Here is a 17382-nt window from a genome sequence, read left to right on the forward strand (position 1 = left end):
CCCCCCCCAAATAAAATAAAAATTAGAAACAATTATCGTATCCAACAATTTCACTTGTAGGTACTTATCTAAAAAAAGTGAAAACACTAATTCAAAAAGACATATGCACCCCTGTGTTCATCACAGAATTGTTGGCAATAGCCAAGATATGGAAGCAACCTAAGTGTCCATCAATAGATTAACTTAATGGGTAAAGAAGATGTGCTGTATATGTGCAATGAAATATTACTCACCCATTACAAGATGAAATCTTGCCATTTGTGACAACGTGGATGGACGTAGAAGGTATTAAGCTAAGTGAAATAAGTCAGGCAGAGAAAGATACTGTATACTTTACTTATATGTGGGATCTAAAAAGCAAAACAAAACGGAAACAGTCTCATAGATACAGAGAACAAACAGAGGGGAGGTGGGAGGGGTGTGAAATATGCAAAGAGGATTAAGAGGTATAATCCTACAGTTATAAAATAAGCTATGGGGATGTAATGTACAGCATAGAGAATATGGTATACAGTAATACTGTAACAACTTTGTATGGTGACAGATGGTAATGACTTACTGTAGTGCCCATTTTGTATGTATATAAATATTAGATCACTGTGTTATACACCTGAAACTAATACAGTATTATATATCAATTATTCTTTAATTAAAAATTTAAAAAGGAAAATTTAAAAAATTTTAAAGGAACAAATTCTTAACATCTCTGTACCAAATTTTCAGTTCAAATTTCATAATAGTTTTACACTGTGCATTAACTATGCTTATTACACACGCAAACCCATCTAATCATCTAGTGAAAAGAGATTTCTTTGAAGGAAACATTAAATTAAATTAGCCAATATCAAGTTAATGAGATTTTCCTGTAGGCTGAACTAAAATTTAGTGATGGTTTACATTTTCAAAGTACTTGGTAATAAATTTTTATTAAAACTGGGCCAAGAAAGCCCATTAGGGGATGATAGGGCCCGTACAATACTGTTGTTGAATAGAAGAAAATCCCAAATTTCCATGGAGGAAAATTTACTTGAGCAGGTTACCGACTTCTACTCTAAAGGGTTGTAAAACAGAATGAGAGGGTGATGTGTAGGCATATATGTATCATTCATGAAGTCATGTAATGGGCTTCTGTAAACCATAAAGCTCTATTAAAGTATTAGGTATTATTACATTTGGTGTTAAGCAGAACACAAAGCAACTCCCACATTTTAGGAAAACAAGAAAAGGAAGTTAGATTTAACCATCTGGAGAGGTACTATAATCATAATTGTTCCTCACATGAACAGGAAAATCCTGTCCTACACTGTTTACCAAGGAGTGCCAAAGCATTCTGTGCTGTCCTATAATAAATACATATCATGATAGATGCACTGGGTCTAAAGGAAGAAGAGAAAAGAAACAGACCACAAGTGAAATGAGTTGGCTAAAGTCACACATAATAGATTTCAGGGCCAGAAAGTCAAATCTATGCCTGAGAAATTCCTTTTGTTTGAGGATTACGATTACTGAGTGACTATTAGACCAGAGATTTTAACGCCTTCGGGTATCGGGGAGGATTTGTAGAAAGACTATTTCACGGGGCGCCTGGGTGGCTCAGTCGGTTAAGCGGCTGACTTCGGCTCAGGTCATGATCTCACAGTCTGTGAGTTTGAGCCCCGCGTCGGGCTCTGTGCTGACCGCTCAGAGCCTGGAGCCTGTTTCGGATTCTGTGTCTCCCTCTCTCTGACCCTCCCCCGTTCGTGCTCTTTCTCTGTCTCAAAAATAAATAAACGTTAAAAAAAAAAAAAAAAAAAGACTATTTCACCAGTGTAATCACCCACGAGGATGGGCTTGATCTTTGCCAACTGTGTCCTTTGATGAGGCACGAGACAAAAACTCTTTACTGTTTCTTCATCTTAGGGCAGGATGGCTGTGTTATGAAATCTCCCTTTCTTCACCAGAAGGACAGGGACTCTAGGGTGAAGAACATTAGGAGCCCCTGGAGCAGGAGCAGATGTTTTTGTGTGAGAACTCAGGGCTTCCAAAGCTTTTCCCAAAGAGGCTGCCAGCCAGTGCAGGAGAGTCAGGAGACGCCACCTGCTATGTATCAAGAATCCAAGCTGTAGCACAGAAGCTGGCCAGTGAATTCAGGGCCTAAGAAGTGGTACCAGGTCTTGGAGAAAGAAGAGAAGGAACTTTTGCAGAGGCTCCTAAGAAATTCCAACAGACAAGAATGTGGTCTTGGAAGAAATATGTGTTTTTTAAAATTCAGCAAAAACAAACAAACTATGGAATTATTTTGAAGTTAGAATATAAGAAACCATTCCAAAGCAGATGAACAAAAAGATGGCATCTGCAGGGGCAGTACAAGCAGAAAGACCAGCTTCACCAGGAACTATCCAAACACATTGTAAGCCAAAGTTCAGAGAAGTCAGAGCTAAAGAAAAACTATAAAAAACAGATGCAGAGAGGCTCCAGTTAGTTGTGGAATATTGAAGAGGAGGAAATACGTAATCATTAATCTTCCAAAGGCTGTTGGCAGAACTCGTGCACAAAGCTGGACTTTAGCAAACACTAGGACAGTGGCTTCTACAGGAGCCAGTCCTCTCTTCTCAGTATTTATGTTCTACAGTGTGCCTAACATTCCTGGGCGATGTGAGCATACTGCCTTTTTTTTTCCTGATTCAAAATGTTCTCATTGTGGAAAATTTGAGAAACTAAAAAGATACTTAAGATCCTCCATAAAAATAACACCCCTGAGAGAAAAGTACAGTTAATATTTTGTACAAGGTTAGGATTATGTGGTATGTAGTTATTAAAGTATATCATCTATAACTTTTTGTGTCAAATGTATACATCTATATTTTTTATATGCCTTCATTTATTAAGTTATCTAACAACTATAGTTTTGAGAAAACCAGTAAGAGTTCCTGACTCTCTGCTAGAGTGTTTTTCTGTTTGTTAATATTAAAGGTAGCCAAATAAATAAGTGAGTTTTTCAGAATCATAGCAGGATTTGTCAGGAGTGGGAGGAATATAGGCAGCGGTGGATTTATAAGGCATGGATTTTGTATGGACCATTGCAGGGTTTATGGGCTAGTGACTTGCCTCACTACATTAATTGAACTCATTAGTGAAACCAAGTTTTAAGGGCAAGCTTAATTTGTTTTTAAAAATGGGATTTTGAAATATACTTAAATGATCGCAGTTACTGGCAATTAATCATTTGGTATTTAAGGAAAAGTTGTTAATATTCAGTTTGAATTAGAACACTATAGAAGTCAGTTTTAACTCATTTATAAGGTGAGAGGGAGGAAAACAGTCTGAATTAGCCTGAACATTCCCAAATGACAGTTAAATCTCCCTTACAAAAAAAGGCAATGTAATTTTAAAGGGTTAGCACTTTCCCCCTTGGAGGAATATTATATTGTGTATGTCAGTACTGGGGGCTTAGAAAGTAGGAAAAGTGAAAAAAGGAGACTCGATCAGAATTAGAAGAATTTAGAGAGGACTTTTTCCAAAAAAAAAAAAAAAACAAAAAACAGAAGTTTTGGCTTTGTGATCCTTTAACAAAAAGATCTGGAAACATTTTCCATGTATTATTATACTCATTTCCTAATCCTTAGGCTACAACATGTTTGAAAAATCTGTTTAAGCAGCACAGTTTGAGTCCTTTTCCTATAGAAATCTTCCTCTTGTTCTCCACACTTTCAGTTTCTCCCATATGCTGTTAGGCTCGGACATTCCTGCTCTACCCATCTTTTATTTTTTGAGTTATCCCCCTTTACTCTTTCTGCTTTCTTGAGCCTTTTCCATTATTCTTCACATACCTTCCTTTCAGGCCATCCCTTAAGTTTCTATTGTGTTCTACCTCCTAGTTCAGAAGCCACCACCCAAACTATAAACCACCCAGTGATGAGAGATCTGCTTGTTGTAAGCAAAACAAACTAATCACCACCTCACTTATTATACGTTTAAACTTATGAGCAGTGCGTATCTTAAGTGTTGTCATAGGATAAATAAAGGCTATTTTTTAAAAATTCCCTTCAGTGCTTGCTTAAATTGCTACTGTATAACCTATCATGATTTAAATATCATCCTTAATACCTGATGAGTCTGCTGGGCGCATAACCACACAGTGCAGTTGGTTGGGCCATGGTCCACAACAGCAGACTACCCTGGTCTTCTCTCTGTTTTCACTTGTATTCAGACTTGACAACTGATACAGGAAGTAATAGTTAATATTGTTAAGTAATGAGTTAATATTGCTTAAGACTAAAAACTCTCAAACTACTTTCTATAACTCAGCTACATTTCCACTTAGAGAGCTAGTCAAAAAGTTGTCCATAATTCCTCTTGACAGGCTCTTATTTCAGACTAACCTTAACTGAAAAGCATTGTCTGATACTTGCAGGAATCTGACCACATGGGTCAAACAGGAGGTTCTGTGCGAGGACCCCCAAGGTTGCCACCAAGGTAAGTAAGTGTGAGAAAACTTTTAAGAAGTAAATTAGAGAAAAACTAATGACTCAGACTGGACTCTGTTTTCTGTCATCAAAACTGAGTGTTGTTGGTCCAAGATCTTTTGAAGATGCATTAAACTCCTGAATTCTCCCAGACCACTAGCCTCTACTCTGTTTCTGACATCTGGTTGTAAGAATCTTTGCTCCTTCTTTCTTTTAACAAAGCCCAGCAACTCACAGAGCACAAACACTGATCTGTATTACTTTTCCTCAACTAAATGAACAAGACCCTTTCTAAACCTAAAGCAACTCTGCTTCTTGAACGTATACATGAACGTACGCACATACTCCCCATTATGAAACCAGCCTGGTTTTTGAAAGCCTCTCCAAAGGGAGACAGGCACTGTGAGCTCAGAGGGGACCTGCCCTCCTGAGTTCCAGAGCTACTTGAACAAAATGCTGTGATGCTATCAGAAGATGTTACTATGTTGGAAGTTATTTTTGTCATAGAGATTATGGGAAGACTTTCAAAGTAATGGTTGTCTTACCCATTTTCAGAATTAGCTTTCTTTATATTAATCTAAATTAGGGTTTTAGTAATAATTCCTCTAACGCAAATATTGAGGGAATTTGGTGTTCCTTTTCTAATTATGTATGGACCCAGTCAAATATACCTGATACCTTCCAGTCAAATATACCTGATACCTTATTATTAGCATTTCATCTCATACTTTAGAAAGTGCTTAGTCTCCTGAAATAGTCATGGTGTGTTTAAGAGTAAATAGCGCCTTGGAGAGCTCATGATAGTAAATGCTTGTTTGTCTTAAACTAATGAATCTCTAGTGCAAGATAAGAGGAAGCTGGAGCATCATGGCATTTCCTCTAATAATATAATGTTTAATGCAGCAGTCGTTTGCTCAAAAATAGCATAGCCTGCATGTTTCAGAAATTGTATTACCCCAGCAGAAAGCTGTGTGTGTGTGTGTGTGTGTAAGAAAGAATAAAACAGGACCCTAATAATCAAACACTGACTCCCAGCACCCTCATTGACTTTCAGACCTATAAATGGAAAAGTTATACCGACTCGACAACCTCCTCCCAAGGGGGCCCCAGAGAGACCACCTCCCCCGAAACTTTCTGCAACCAGAGCATCAAATAAAAAACTGCCTTTTAATCGGTCTTCTTCTGACATGGATCTTCAGAAAAAACAAAGTAACTTGGCATTTGGACTTTCGAAAGCCAAGAGTCAAGTCTTTAAAAATCAAGATCCGGTGCTGCCCCCTCGCCCCAAACCAGGACACCCTCTCTACAGGAAATATATGGTGAGTGTAGCCCTTAAAAATGTTTGTAATCAAGAGATTTGTTCTAAAGTATATAAATGATCTGTTATTCCTTAGAAAAAGATGATGAGACAAATGGGGACTTGCCCCTTGACACCAAGAGGGCTTTAGAGAAGTAGGCCATAATAAAACTAGGTCTTTAAAGCAGGGTTTCATTATTAGAAGAACTATAGGAAAAGAAAGCAGGGCAGACCGGGAGTGTAACCTGCTGTCTGGCTTGACCAAACAAACTGAAAAACCTGACCCAGTGGATTATACTGATGGGAGTAGCTCTGACAGATATTATAGTTTATAACTTGATATAGTTTATATCTTACAGCTACCTTGCCCACAGACTAAAATTTAAAATGAAATAGAAGGAAATTTCTCATTAAAATGGATGTTTTTTCCTCACTTTCCCCTTTAGAAACCTAATTATCATGGCCCATTTAACAGTTACTGGTTAGAAGCTTTTAATCAATAATTGAGATAGTTGAGATATTAATTTTGTTCTCTTGAATGTGTTTTTTCATCATGTGACTTCAAAACGTTTGTTCATTTCCCACTCTTAAGTGAAAATAGAGCTGATGTGCTCTCTCTACTTTGGTCAGGTTAGCCTGATAAAATGCAAAACAAATAAAAATGAGAAGGAGAACAGAACTGTTTGCACTTTTTTAAATAATTGTGTGACAGTGGCTCTTAACAAAGACAACAATTAGCAATATTATGTTATTCTACATTTCCTCATTAAGGAAATTTAAGCCATTTAGGATTTTTCTAATCCTAAGAGAAGGGTATAGACAGATAAGAAAAAGGTAGTATACTCATTTTCATTTTCATTTTCATTTAAACTGATGAATAAAACCCAGGGGTGTTCTTTGGGATAGGTTACTTTAAAATAATAAATAAGAACAGTGACTGATGTGTTGAGTACTTACTATGCGCCCGATATTGTTTAGACACTTTAGGGGTGCCTGGGTGGCTCAGTTGGTTAAGCATCCGACTTCAGCTCAGGTCATGATCTCATGGTTCGTGGGTTTGAGCCCCGCATCAGGCTCTGTGCTGACAGCTCAGAGCCTGGAGCCTGCTTCGGATTCTGTGTCTCCCTCTCTCTCTCTGTCCTCCTCCCTCTCATGATGTGTCTGTCTCTCAAAAATAAATAAACGTTAAAAAAAAAAAAAAAGATTGTTGTTGAAACACTTTATGTGTATTATTCCTCACATCAGCCCTTGAAGTAAATACTGTTATTAACCTCTATTACACAAATGAAAAAAAATAAGACACAGAGAAGTTGAGGAATTTGTCCAGGGTCACAAAATCAGTTAATGGTAGAGCCAAGATTTGAACGTAGATCAGCTGGCTCTGAGCCCCACGCTCTTAGCCAATAAGCCATACTATGAGTAGTATTAGTAGCTATAAAGTCTCTACTAGCTTTGGACATTCTATGTTAAGAGCCTCATTCAGGAAAAACCGTATTTTGCTGGTTCTTAGCATAGCTGTATAATGTCAGTAAAACATTTGGATAGCTCAAATTAATAAATTCAAAATGATAGTATATTAGAGTAGTATGTCTCAGTATGAAATAATTCCTTAAGTCTCTCATTTTTTCCATGGACATTCCTTGATTAAATTGCTAAAATCAAGACTCTGGTTCCTTTGGGAGCCTGGGACTCTTAACAGGGATGCTGGGAATCACCACCACCCAACCCAGCCTTACAGGGACACATCCTTGCACTCTGAATCTTTGCTTATGAGTGATTGAAATCTGCCTTTTCTTGTTGGAAGTGAGCTTGTGTGATCACACTTCCTGGATATACCCTCTGACCTGCACTTATCAGACCAAATTTATCAAGGCAGGGAACAGTCCTCTGGCTAAGGGTGGGGTGCAGATGTAAAAGTCATTCTAAGATCAGACAGCTGAGTACGAAGTGACTGGGGTCAGGCAATGAAATGGGTTTAAGTAGATACTTGGTATCAGAGAGACTCTAGGAGAAAAGGAAATTGAAGGCAAATGAAAGCAGTCAAGCCCTACACAGGAGGCTCCAGTCCCCTATCAGCCTTCAGAAGACAGCCATTGAGAACCCTGCAGTAAAGACATGGCTTAGGCTCTGAGGTCAGGTGCTGAGCATTTATCCTTTAAATGCTTTAAATCAGGAGACTTGGTGGGCCTTGTCCTACAGAATAGAACTTCCTGGTTGTACTTGTTAAAGGGAATTTTTGGCCACATTCTTCACATTCCGATACTATTAGTATCCATTTCTCATGGATCCCACTAGATCTAGAGCTTGAGGAAGCCAAGTGAAGAGTTTAACTGCTAGAAAAGTTGCACTTTAGGCACACATTTGACATCTCCACATTCTCAGCAGTTTATGAGGAGGCTATTTGATTGTGAATAATCCTTTTGTGGGTTTGTGTTTAAGCTGTCTGTGCCTCATGGAATTGCCAATGAAGACATTGTCTCCCAAAACCCTGGAGAACTCTCTTGTAAGGTAAAGTAGAGTTCTTTCTTTACTAATGTAAAAAAATCAGTGTCCTCTGTTACTCCTTCACACATTATTAAATGCTTTAGGCTCCAAAGATTAAAATGTGAAAAAAGTAATAATGTTTTATTAAATAATAATTGCTTCAGAGTGTGATATTGTGCCTTACAGCGTGGGGACGTACTTGTGATGCTGAAGCAGGCAGAAAATAATTACTTGGAATGCCAAAAGGGAGAAGATATTGGCAGAGTTCACCTGTCTCAGATAAAGATTATCACCCCACTTGATGAACATCTTAGAAGCAGACCAAACGTAAGGAATTAATATTGCACAGCTGTCATGTCACACATGGCAGCACATTTCATAGAACTATTAATTATATCTCATCCTCAGGTTTTTATTAGCACGTTTATTTTAACCAGAGTAAAAATTGCAGTAGCATTTTATTTCATTTTAAGAATAAATGACTTCTGAAAGACTTGCCCCTGCCATGCTAATCACTTTGACACACAGAATGACTACCATGTGTTGTCTTCCTCATAGCATACTGACTTACAGCAACCAGAGCACTCAGCCATTAATATTCAACTGTGAGAGCTATTTTTTTTTCCAAAATAATGTAAACATGTTTACCAAACTGTCCGAGATTAGTTTCCTAGCAGAATGGATAATTATTTTAACGGGGGCCCTATAAATGCTAAGTCTGACATTAAAAAGCACTTGCCTTTAAGATTTAAGCTTAGAGTAAACCTCATTTCTCTGATCATAGCTCAAAATAATGAAATGAAATGTAATCCAACAACCTAAAGTCACAGTTTAGGCCTAACAAATTTGTGGAGCTTGGGAGAATGCAATGATTAGCGAAGGTCGTTTGTTTAGCAAGAAAAATAGCATTGAATAATTTATAGAGATGTATTCGTAAAAGAGCTTCTTAAGTTATCCAGTTAAATTTTCACTATCTGTTAGTTAATGTGGCAAACCTGAAAAATAATATCCACCAATCATTTAACCCAAGTAAAGTATTTGGTTTGCCATTCATCCTAGTTTTCATAATCTAGTCCAATTCTTTCTTCTTAGAAGGCAGTTTATCTTTTGAAGTTTGCCAAGAAACTTAAAAATTTGTGTCTTGGAGAGCAGAGAAGATATGTGTTAAACTAGTCACAGGTAGGATACTGAAATTCTAACTTTAGTCCACACAGAGAAAGTTCTCCTATTACTCATTTTCTCTTTGTTTTGATATAGCATTATCCATCTGTCACAGCCATCCTTCCTCTCTCAGAACACACTGATGGGTGACAGTGGGAGTTATAGGGCCAAAAAGCTTTCCTCAGTGAAAAACAGAAGGTAAAAAATTAGAAGTTACTCTTATAATAGTCCAGAGGTTTGGCACTTTAAACATTACCTGCCTTCCTCTTACACCATAGACTTGAAGACACCTGGCCTCCATTGGCCAACTACTGCTGATACCAAAATGAAGCCTCCTTTAGAAAACTCTGGGTTCATGGCTAGTATTACACTTTTTAGAAAAATAAACATTACCTACTTGTAAGCCTAGTTTTAAGGTACAGATTTCTAAAGATGAGTTATACTTTCTCCTGCTTTAGTAAACAGAAAATACTGAACATTATCAGCTGAGGTTGAGCCTGTCAAGTCACAGGGGAAGTGGAAGATTGTTACCTAGTGCCTGGTTGTGAGCACAGATTTATGTCTCAGGGAGCTGGGTTTCAGTTCACTGTATATCACCCTAGGCAGTTATTTAACCTATCTCTAAACTTTTTTTTTTTTTTTTTTAATTTTAGAGAGTGAGTTGGGGAGAGGGGCAGAGGGAGAGGAAGAATGTTAAGGTTCTGCACTCTCAGTGCAGAGCTGGAAGCAGAGCTTGCTTGATCCCATGACCCTGAGATGGTGACCTGATCTGAAATCCAAGAGCTAGACGCTCAACCGAGCCACCCAGGCGCCCCATCTAAACTTCATTTTTTTAATGTAGAAAATAGTTAAGATAACTCCACAGAGATATTTTTAGAATTGATTTATTATATGGTTCCATTTATATAAAAGTCCACAATAGGCAAATCCAGAAAGTAGGTTAGTGATTGCCTAGGGCTATGGGGAGGGTGCAGAGGGAATGACTGCTAATGGGGAGGGCATGTCTTTTCAGAGTGATAGAAATGGTCTACACTTAGATTGTGGTGATAGTTGCACAGTTTTGTAAATTTGCCAAAACTATGTACACTTTAAATGATGGATTTTATGGTATTATTATGGAGTTATATCTCAAAGATGTTTAAAAACTTAAAAGAGCTAATTAATGCATATAAGGTGTTTACCCTGGTGAGTAGCACATAGAGAATAAACAATGAGTATTGGCAGTTTTTATTCATTTGTATCCACAATTATGGTCATATTAGAAAGAGCTTTGAGGGGGGTCCTGGGTGGCCCAGTCCATTGAGCATCCATCTCCGGCTCTGGTCATGATCTCTCAGTTCGTGGGTTCGAGGCCCGCATCGAGCTCTGTTCTCACAGCTCAGAGTCTAGAGCCTGCTTCAGATTCTGTGTCTCCCTTTGTGCCCCTCCCCTGCTTGTGCTCTGTCCATCTCTCTCTCTCAAAAATAAATAAACATTAAAAAAATTTAGAAAGAAAGGGAAGGAGGCAAACTGTAAGAGACTCTTAAATATTGAGAACAAACTGAGGGTTGATGGGGGGTGGGGAGAGGGGACAGTGGGTGATAGGCATTGAGGAGGGCATCTGTTGGGATGAGCACTTGGTGTTGTATGGAAACCAATTTGACAATAAATTACATTTTAAAAAATTTTAGAAAGAAAGAGCTTTGAAATATATTAAATTTACCTACCAGACACCCACCCTAATGGTGTGGTCCGAGTTGTACTGACCTCTTGTGGCCAATGCTGTGTAGCCTGTTCCTCTTGCCCTATAGCTGCCAGGCCAGGTTGATGAGCAGCCTTGTGGGGATATCCATGCATTGAAGACAGAGAAGGGAAACTGACTGGGAGGCTCAAGTTACTGTCCCACCTCTTCTACCCACTCAGGCTTAGTCACATTCAGCTTGTTGGGCCATTTGAAGATTCATGTTTGTTTTGGTGTGGGGTAAGCCTCTGACTTCATTTTTTCCAAATGGATAGCCCTCTAACCTGACACCATTTATCAAATAGTCATTCTTTTTTCCACAGATGTAAATCAGGAGAAAAAAAATGAAAAACCACATATACACACATATAATAAATTATGTAAATAATTTTTTAGAGCCCCTGCAGACTGCAAATATTTCATGGTTCCTTTCCACAATCCTGAACTTCCCATCATGCTCATTTATTTAGAGAAAAATACTGAGCAGCTTCTAAGAAAATTGTCAGGGTGACTTTGAGAAGCTAGTGTAGTGAGCTGCCATTAACCATTACTGTCTTGACCTAGGTTCGTATTTCTCTTTACCTAACTTGGGAGAATATAGCATGCCTCTGCAGGTGCAATTTGGTTAAAAGATGAGGTAATAAATCGGCCTTCATTTAGTTCACAGGTTTGCCAGTGTTGAAAATAATATCTTTTAGTCAGATTAGATGAGGAGGAGGAGGAAGAGGAAGAGGAGAGTAAGTCTATCTGTTCATATTAAATAAAACTAAGAATAACAGTGATTCAGGATGTCAGGCTATATTATAAAGCTGTAGTCTTCAAGACAGTATGGTACTGGCACAAAAACAGACACATGGATCAATGGAATAGAATAGAAAACCCAGAAATGGACCCACAACCATATGGTCAACTAACCTTTGACAAAGCAGTAAAGAATATCCAGTGTAAAAAAGACAGTCTCTTCAACAAATGGTGTTGGGAAAACTGGATTCCAACATGCAGAAGAATGAAACTGGACCTCTTTCTTACACCATATACAAAAATAAATTCAAAATGGATACAGAACCTAAATGTGAGGAAACCATCCAAATCCTAGAGGAGAACACAGGCAGCTATAGCAGCTTGGCTATAGCAACTTCTTACTAGAAGGGAAACAAAAGCAGACGTGAACTATTGGGGCTTTATCAAGATAGAAAACTTCTGTAAAGTGAAAGAAACAATCACCAAAACTAAAAGGCAGCCTACAGAATGGGAGAAGATATGTGCAAAGGACATATCTGATAAAGGGTTAGTATCTAAAATCTATGAAGAGCTCAGCAAACTCAACACCCAACAAACACATAATCCAGTTAAGAAATGGGCAGAAGATAATGAATAAAAACTTTTCCAAAGAAGACATCCAGATGGCTAACAGACACATGAAAAGATACTCAACATCGCTTATCATCAGGGAAATACAAGTCAAAACCACGATGAGGTACCACCTCACACCTATCAGAATGGCTAAAATTAACAACACAAGAAACAACAGGTGTTGGTGAGGATGTGAAGAAAGGGGAATCCGCTGTTGGTGGGAATGCAGACTGGTGCAGTCACTCTGGAGAACAGTATGGAGGTTCCTCAAAAAACTAAAAATAGAACTACCCTAGGACCCAGCAATTGTACAACTAGGTATTTACCCAAAGGATACAAAATTACAGATTTAAAGGGGCCCATGAACCCCGATGTTTATAACAGCATTATCAACAATAGCCAAGCTATGGAGAAACCCCAGATGTCCATCAACTGACGACTGGATAAAGAAGATGTGGCATATGCATATATATATATATACATATATATATATATATATATATATGTAAATATATATATATATGTAAATATATATATATATGTATATATATATACATATATATATATATATGTAATGGAATACTACTCAGCCATTAGAAACAGTGAAATCTTGCCATTTGCAACAACATGGATGGAGCTAGGGTGTATTATGCTAAGTGATATAAGTCAGAGAAAGACAAATATCATAGGATTTCACTAGTGGAATTTAAGAAACAAAACAGGTGAACATATGGGAGGGGGGAAAAAAGAAAGGGAAACAAACTGTGAGGACTCTTAATGATAGAGAACAAAGTGAGGGTTGATGGAGGGAGGTGGGTGGGGGATGGGCTGGATGGGGGATGGGTATCAAGGAGGTCAGTTGTGATGAGCACTGGATGTTGCCTGTAATTGATGAATCACTGACTTCTCCTGAAATCAATATTGCACTGTTAACTAGCAAGAATTTAAATAAAATTTTAAAAAGAAAGATTAAGTTTTAAAAACTAAGAGTAACAGTTGCTTATCAATGAGAAAAGGTCACTCTTCAACTTTACTCTCTCCCTTAGCCAATCTAGGAAGTTGGCTAAATGGGTAGAGAATATTGAATTCTCTTTGCTAATTTAGTTAGAATTACTGTTGAATAAACCATTTAGATTAAATAGAAAATCCAGGGCATGCATGGGAGGTAGTGTTGGTCTTCAAATTAGAGAAAGCCTTCAGTTAAGTGGTAATAAATGAAATGGATTTTACTTTTTGTGAATTATACTTTTGTGGAAGTCATTAGCTCTTTTCATTATGAAAGGCAAGAGTATAAATTGCAGAGTTTTCTTCTTTTACCATTTTAATGAAGACTCAACTTTGAAGGCTCTGTTCTTGAGGTGTAGTACTGATAACAGTTTAAAGAAAAAGCAACCCTGGCAAGGTACACAGATCAAAAAACACTACTTCAGGGTAGAATGGTACCAGTTAATAAAAAATTTTTTTAAAAGTTAATTCCCTTTTAATTTACTCTCGTGGTTTTAAGAAAAATGCTAGGGGATATCATAATTGAGAGTTATTTTTGTCCTCCCTTGGCAAGGACACATGCCTTTTCAACTTGATAATGATTCCCTTGTTTGGCTCAACTATGTGGTTTGCATCTTGTACTCAGAATGTAATTATGTCAAGAGGATTCTAATGAGAAAAAAAAAAAATGGTCTCAGAGCGAATAGCAAATCCAGCATGCATCGTGCACACTTCATTCACAGCTCTGTTTTTCCCCCTAAGGATCCAAGCCATCCAAGCCGTGCTCAGAAGCCTGTTGACAATAGTGCCCCTCATGCTGTTGTTCTTCATGATTTCCCAGCAGGTAAGCACATAAATAATAAAGTGGTAGAGCTCAGGATCCCTGAGCAGATATCTTCCCTGAGTTAACCTCTCGAGGACATCTTCATTTTCTGTGCCAAAAAAGATTGGTCATTTTACCACCCACCATGCCTTCCAGAAGGGTCATTAATACCCAACTGTTCCAGAGAGCTTAGCTGCATTCCCTTGCCTTTAATACTCTCTGTGAGAGAGAGAATGAGGGGAGACAGAAAGGGCTGGGGGTGGAGGGATTCCCTTGCAATGAGCAAAAAGTGAATTGCCTACCAGTTGCAAACTTTTAACTCTTTAAAAACTATGCATATTGGACCCCAAAAAATGCATACCAGTTAACAATTAAAATGAAATTCTTTTTTTTTTTAATGTTTATTTTTGAGAGTGAGCGCACAAGCTGGGGAGGGGCAGAGAGAGGGGACAGAGGATCCCAAGCTCCCTGGTGATAGCAGGAAGCCCAATGTGATGCAGGGTTCAAACTCCCGAACAATGAGATCATGACCTGAACCAAAGTTGGATGCTTAACCTACTGAGCCACCCAGGTGCCCCATAGTGAAATTAGTTCTAATTTAATGAGGGAAATAATTTTCTCCTAAGAGTTGCAAAACCTACACACAGAACTTAGCTATTACTTATGTGATGAAAATACACATTTTTTGTAATCAATTTTTAAATACCTTTTATATTCAAGGCTAAAATAAACTCCTATTTTTTTAGATTTATTTATTTATTTTGAGGAGGGGGAGGGGCAGAGAGAGAGAGGAAGAGAGAGAATCCCCAGTAGGCTCCACACTTAGTGCAGAGCCCAACATGGGGCTCAATCCCACGACCCTGGGATCATGACCTGAGCTGAGTCACATGCTCAACCAATTGAGCCACCCAGGTGCCACTACAAATAAACTCATGATTTATTAAAACTTCTTATAATCTACTTGGTAGACTGATTTTTATTTCAGTGTGAGTAGATTTACTTGCTAAGGAACTATACTAGTCCCTTAGTTAATATTTTATATTGAAATGATTTTTAAGCATGATTGAAAATAATACTATTCTACATGTCTATAAAATATTTCATTGCTCAAGATGTATTTAGCAAAGGGTTTATATTAACCTGGTAGGAACCATTGACCAACAAAATAGTTTTTTTTAACCATCTCCCATCAATTGGTGCATGGTAAATACATTTAATTTGGCCTTTAAAAAGGAAGCTTATAATAACAATATCCTCCCAAAAAAGAATATGTTTTTTAAGTCAATTTTATTAGTATAATCTGTTCTTAAAATCAATAGAATGTACTGCCTCAGTGGACAGAACTGAAAGCTACTTTGTGCACTGCTTTAATCAAATCTGCAACCAAGAGAATTCATCATACATAATTATAATTTTATGTTACAGAGCAAGTTGATGATTTGCACCTCACTTCTGGAGAAATTGTTTATCTTCTGGAAAAAATAGACACAGATTGGTATAGAGGGAAATGTAGAAACCAGACTGGTATATTTCCTGCCAACTACGTCAAAGTAATTGTAAGTGGGTAGTGCTTGTTTAAATTGGTCATATATTTGGTGGGTTCTATGTGACTTGCAGTTTGGAAAAAACCAGAAGCCTAGATAGCCTAGATTCTTTTTTTTTTTTTTTTTTTAAGTTTATTTATTTATTTTTGAGGTGGTTAGGAGCAAAGACAGAGGGAGAGAGAGAGATTCCAAGCAGGCTTCACAAAGTCAGCACAGAGCCTATTGCGGGGCTGTAACCCACGAACCATGAGATGATGACTTGAGCCAAAATCAAGAGTTGGACGCTGGACTGACCGAGCCACCCAGGCACCCCAAAACCTAGATTCTTATATTCTAATTCTCTGTCTTCCATTGATCCCTTTGGTATTTGGAAAATTTTTAAAAGAAAATTTTTGTTCAGCTAGGCAATGATTAATTTTATTATATTATATGGAGTATTAAAACTTAATGCCTAAATGCTCTCTGAAATCTAAGGTGAAAAATGCAGGTCAACTAGTGAACCAACTTGGAGGGTGGATAAGCACTAAAGGATACATATTAATTATTTGAAACATTTAGTAAACAATAATTAAATGTTACTGGATAGTCCTGAAGGAATGTCCCCTGAGATTATGGTGCCAAGTTTTCTTTGAGGTAGATTTCACTTTTGGTTTCTTTCATCCTTTCCATTCCCATTTATTTCCATTTAAAAAAATAGATTTGGGAATACTAAAGTACTTTTATTGGGGGTAGTGGTCCATTAATGATGTTTCATATAATAATTTCAAATCTGATTGGGAAAAATTATATTAAGTATCAGAATTTTTACACCCTCACAGCCTACAGTATGTGAGCCCATATTATAGAGCCCTAAGGGTAAGCCCAGGTGGCTGTGAACTATGGAGATAAAATCAGAATGCCACTTGAACATTTATATCAATAGGAAGAGTATGACTCAGTCTCTGATATAACTTATTGATACTGGAAAATATCAATAAAGCTAGCTTATATCATTAAGCTTTAACAGCTTATTTAAGTGGGAAAAAGCCAATGACTTTCCATTACACCACAAACTTAGGAAACAAATATAACAGAAAACCTGTATTTTTTCAAATATAAATGAGCTTGAGTCTCTTGAATTATAAAATGTGGGTCTTAAAAATTGTCTAGTGTATATATGCCCTGATTCTTTGGACAATCTAACCACATTCTCTAAATTAATATTAAGAATAATGTTAGTTTTAGCACTCTTTCTCATTTTTCTTCTGCCCAATGTAGCAGTACTTTAAAAAGCACAATTACCACACTGAAATCAATCACACTGAATCTGCCACATTATTGGTATAAGTGTTATTTCTAAACCTACAGGTTTAAAAAATTGTTTTAAAACTTTTAGAATTTATCAGGAAGGGTGCTGATTTATTTAATATAGACCTCTAAACCTTAAGTAGTTTTCAGACTTAGTGCATTATGGTCAATATTTTATTACAACCCAGCTCTACCGAGCCCTGTAAATAAAGTATTCTCTAAAGTGCTTGCCACTTAATAGATGCTCACTGAGTACTAATTCCTTTCTTCCTTCCCTATTCACA

At 37.4% G+C, this 17382-nt stretch overlaps 1 protein-coding gene across 3 annotated transcripts in view; it reads left to right on the forward strand.

Moving 5' to 3' along the window:
* The window catches only part of SH3D19 (SH3 domain containing 19), a 186539-nt gene that overhangs the window by 156057 nt on the left and 13100 nt on the right, over window positions 1–17382 (forward strand). For 2 of the 3 annotated variants that reach the window (XM_053901194.1, XM_053901196.1), the window contains 6 exons: window positions 4394–4455; window positions 5500–5764; window positions 8182–8250; window positions 8413–8553; window positions 14207–14288; window positions 15693–15823. In XM_053901194.1, the coding sequence (XP_053757169.1) occupies window positions 4394–4455; window positions 5500–5764; window positions 8182–8250; window positions 8413–8553; window positions 14207–14288; window positions 15693–15823 (750 nt within the window). The remainder of the gene's footprint in view (window positions 1–4393; window positions 4456–5499; window positions 5765–8181; window positions 8251–8412; window positions 8554–14206; window positions 14289–15692; window positions 15824–17382) is intronic. The other variant, XM_053901195.1, reaches the window with a different exon arrangement.

The sequence above is a fragment of the Panthera pardus genome, unplaced genomic scaffold (assembly GCF_024362965.1).
Source record: "Panthera pardus isolate Hobbes unplaced genomic scaffold, ASM2436296v1 HiC_scaffold_13, whole genome shotgun sequence".
Lineage (NCBI taxonomy): Eukaryota > Metazoa > Chordata > Mammalia > Carnivora > Felidae > Panthera > Panthera pardus.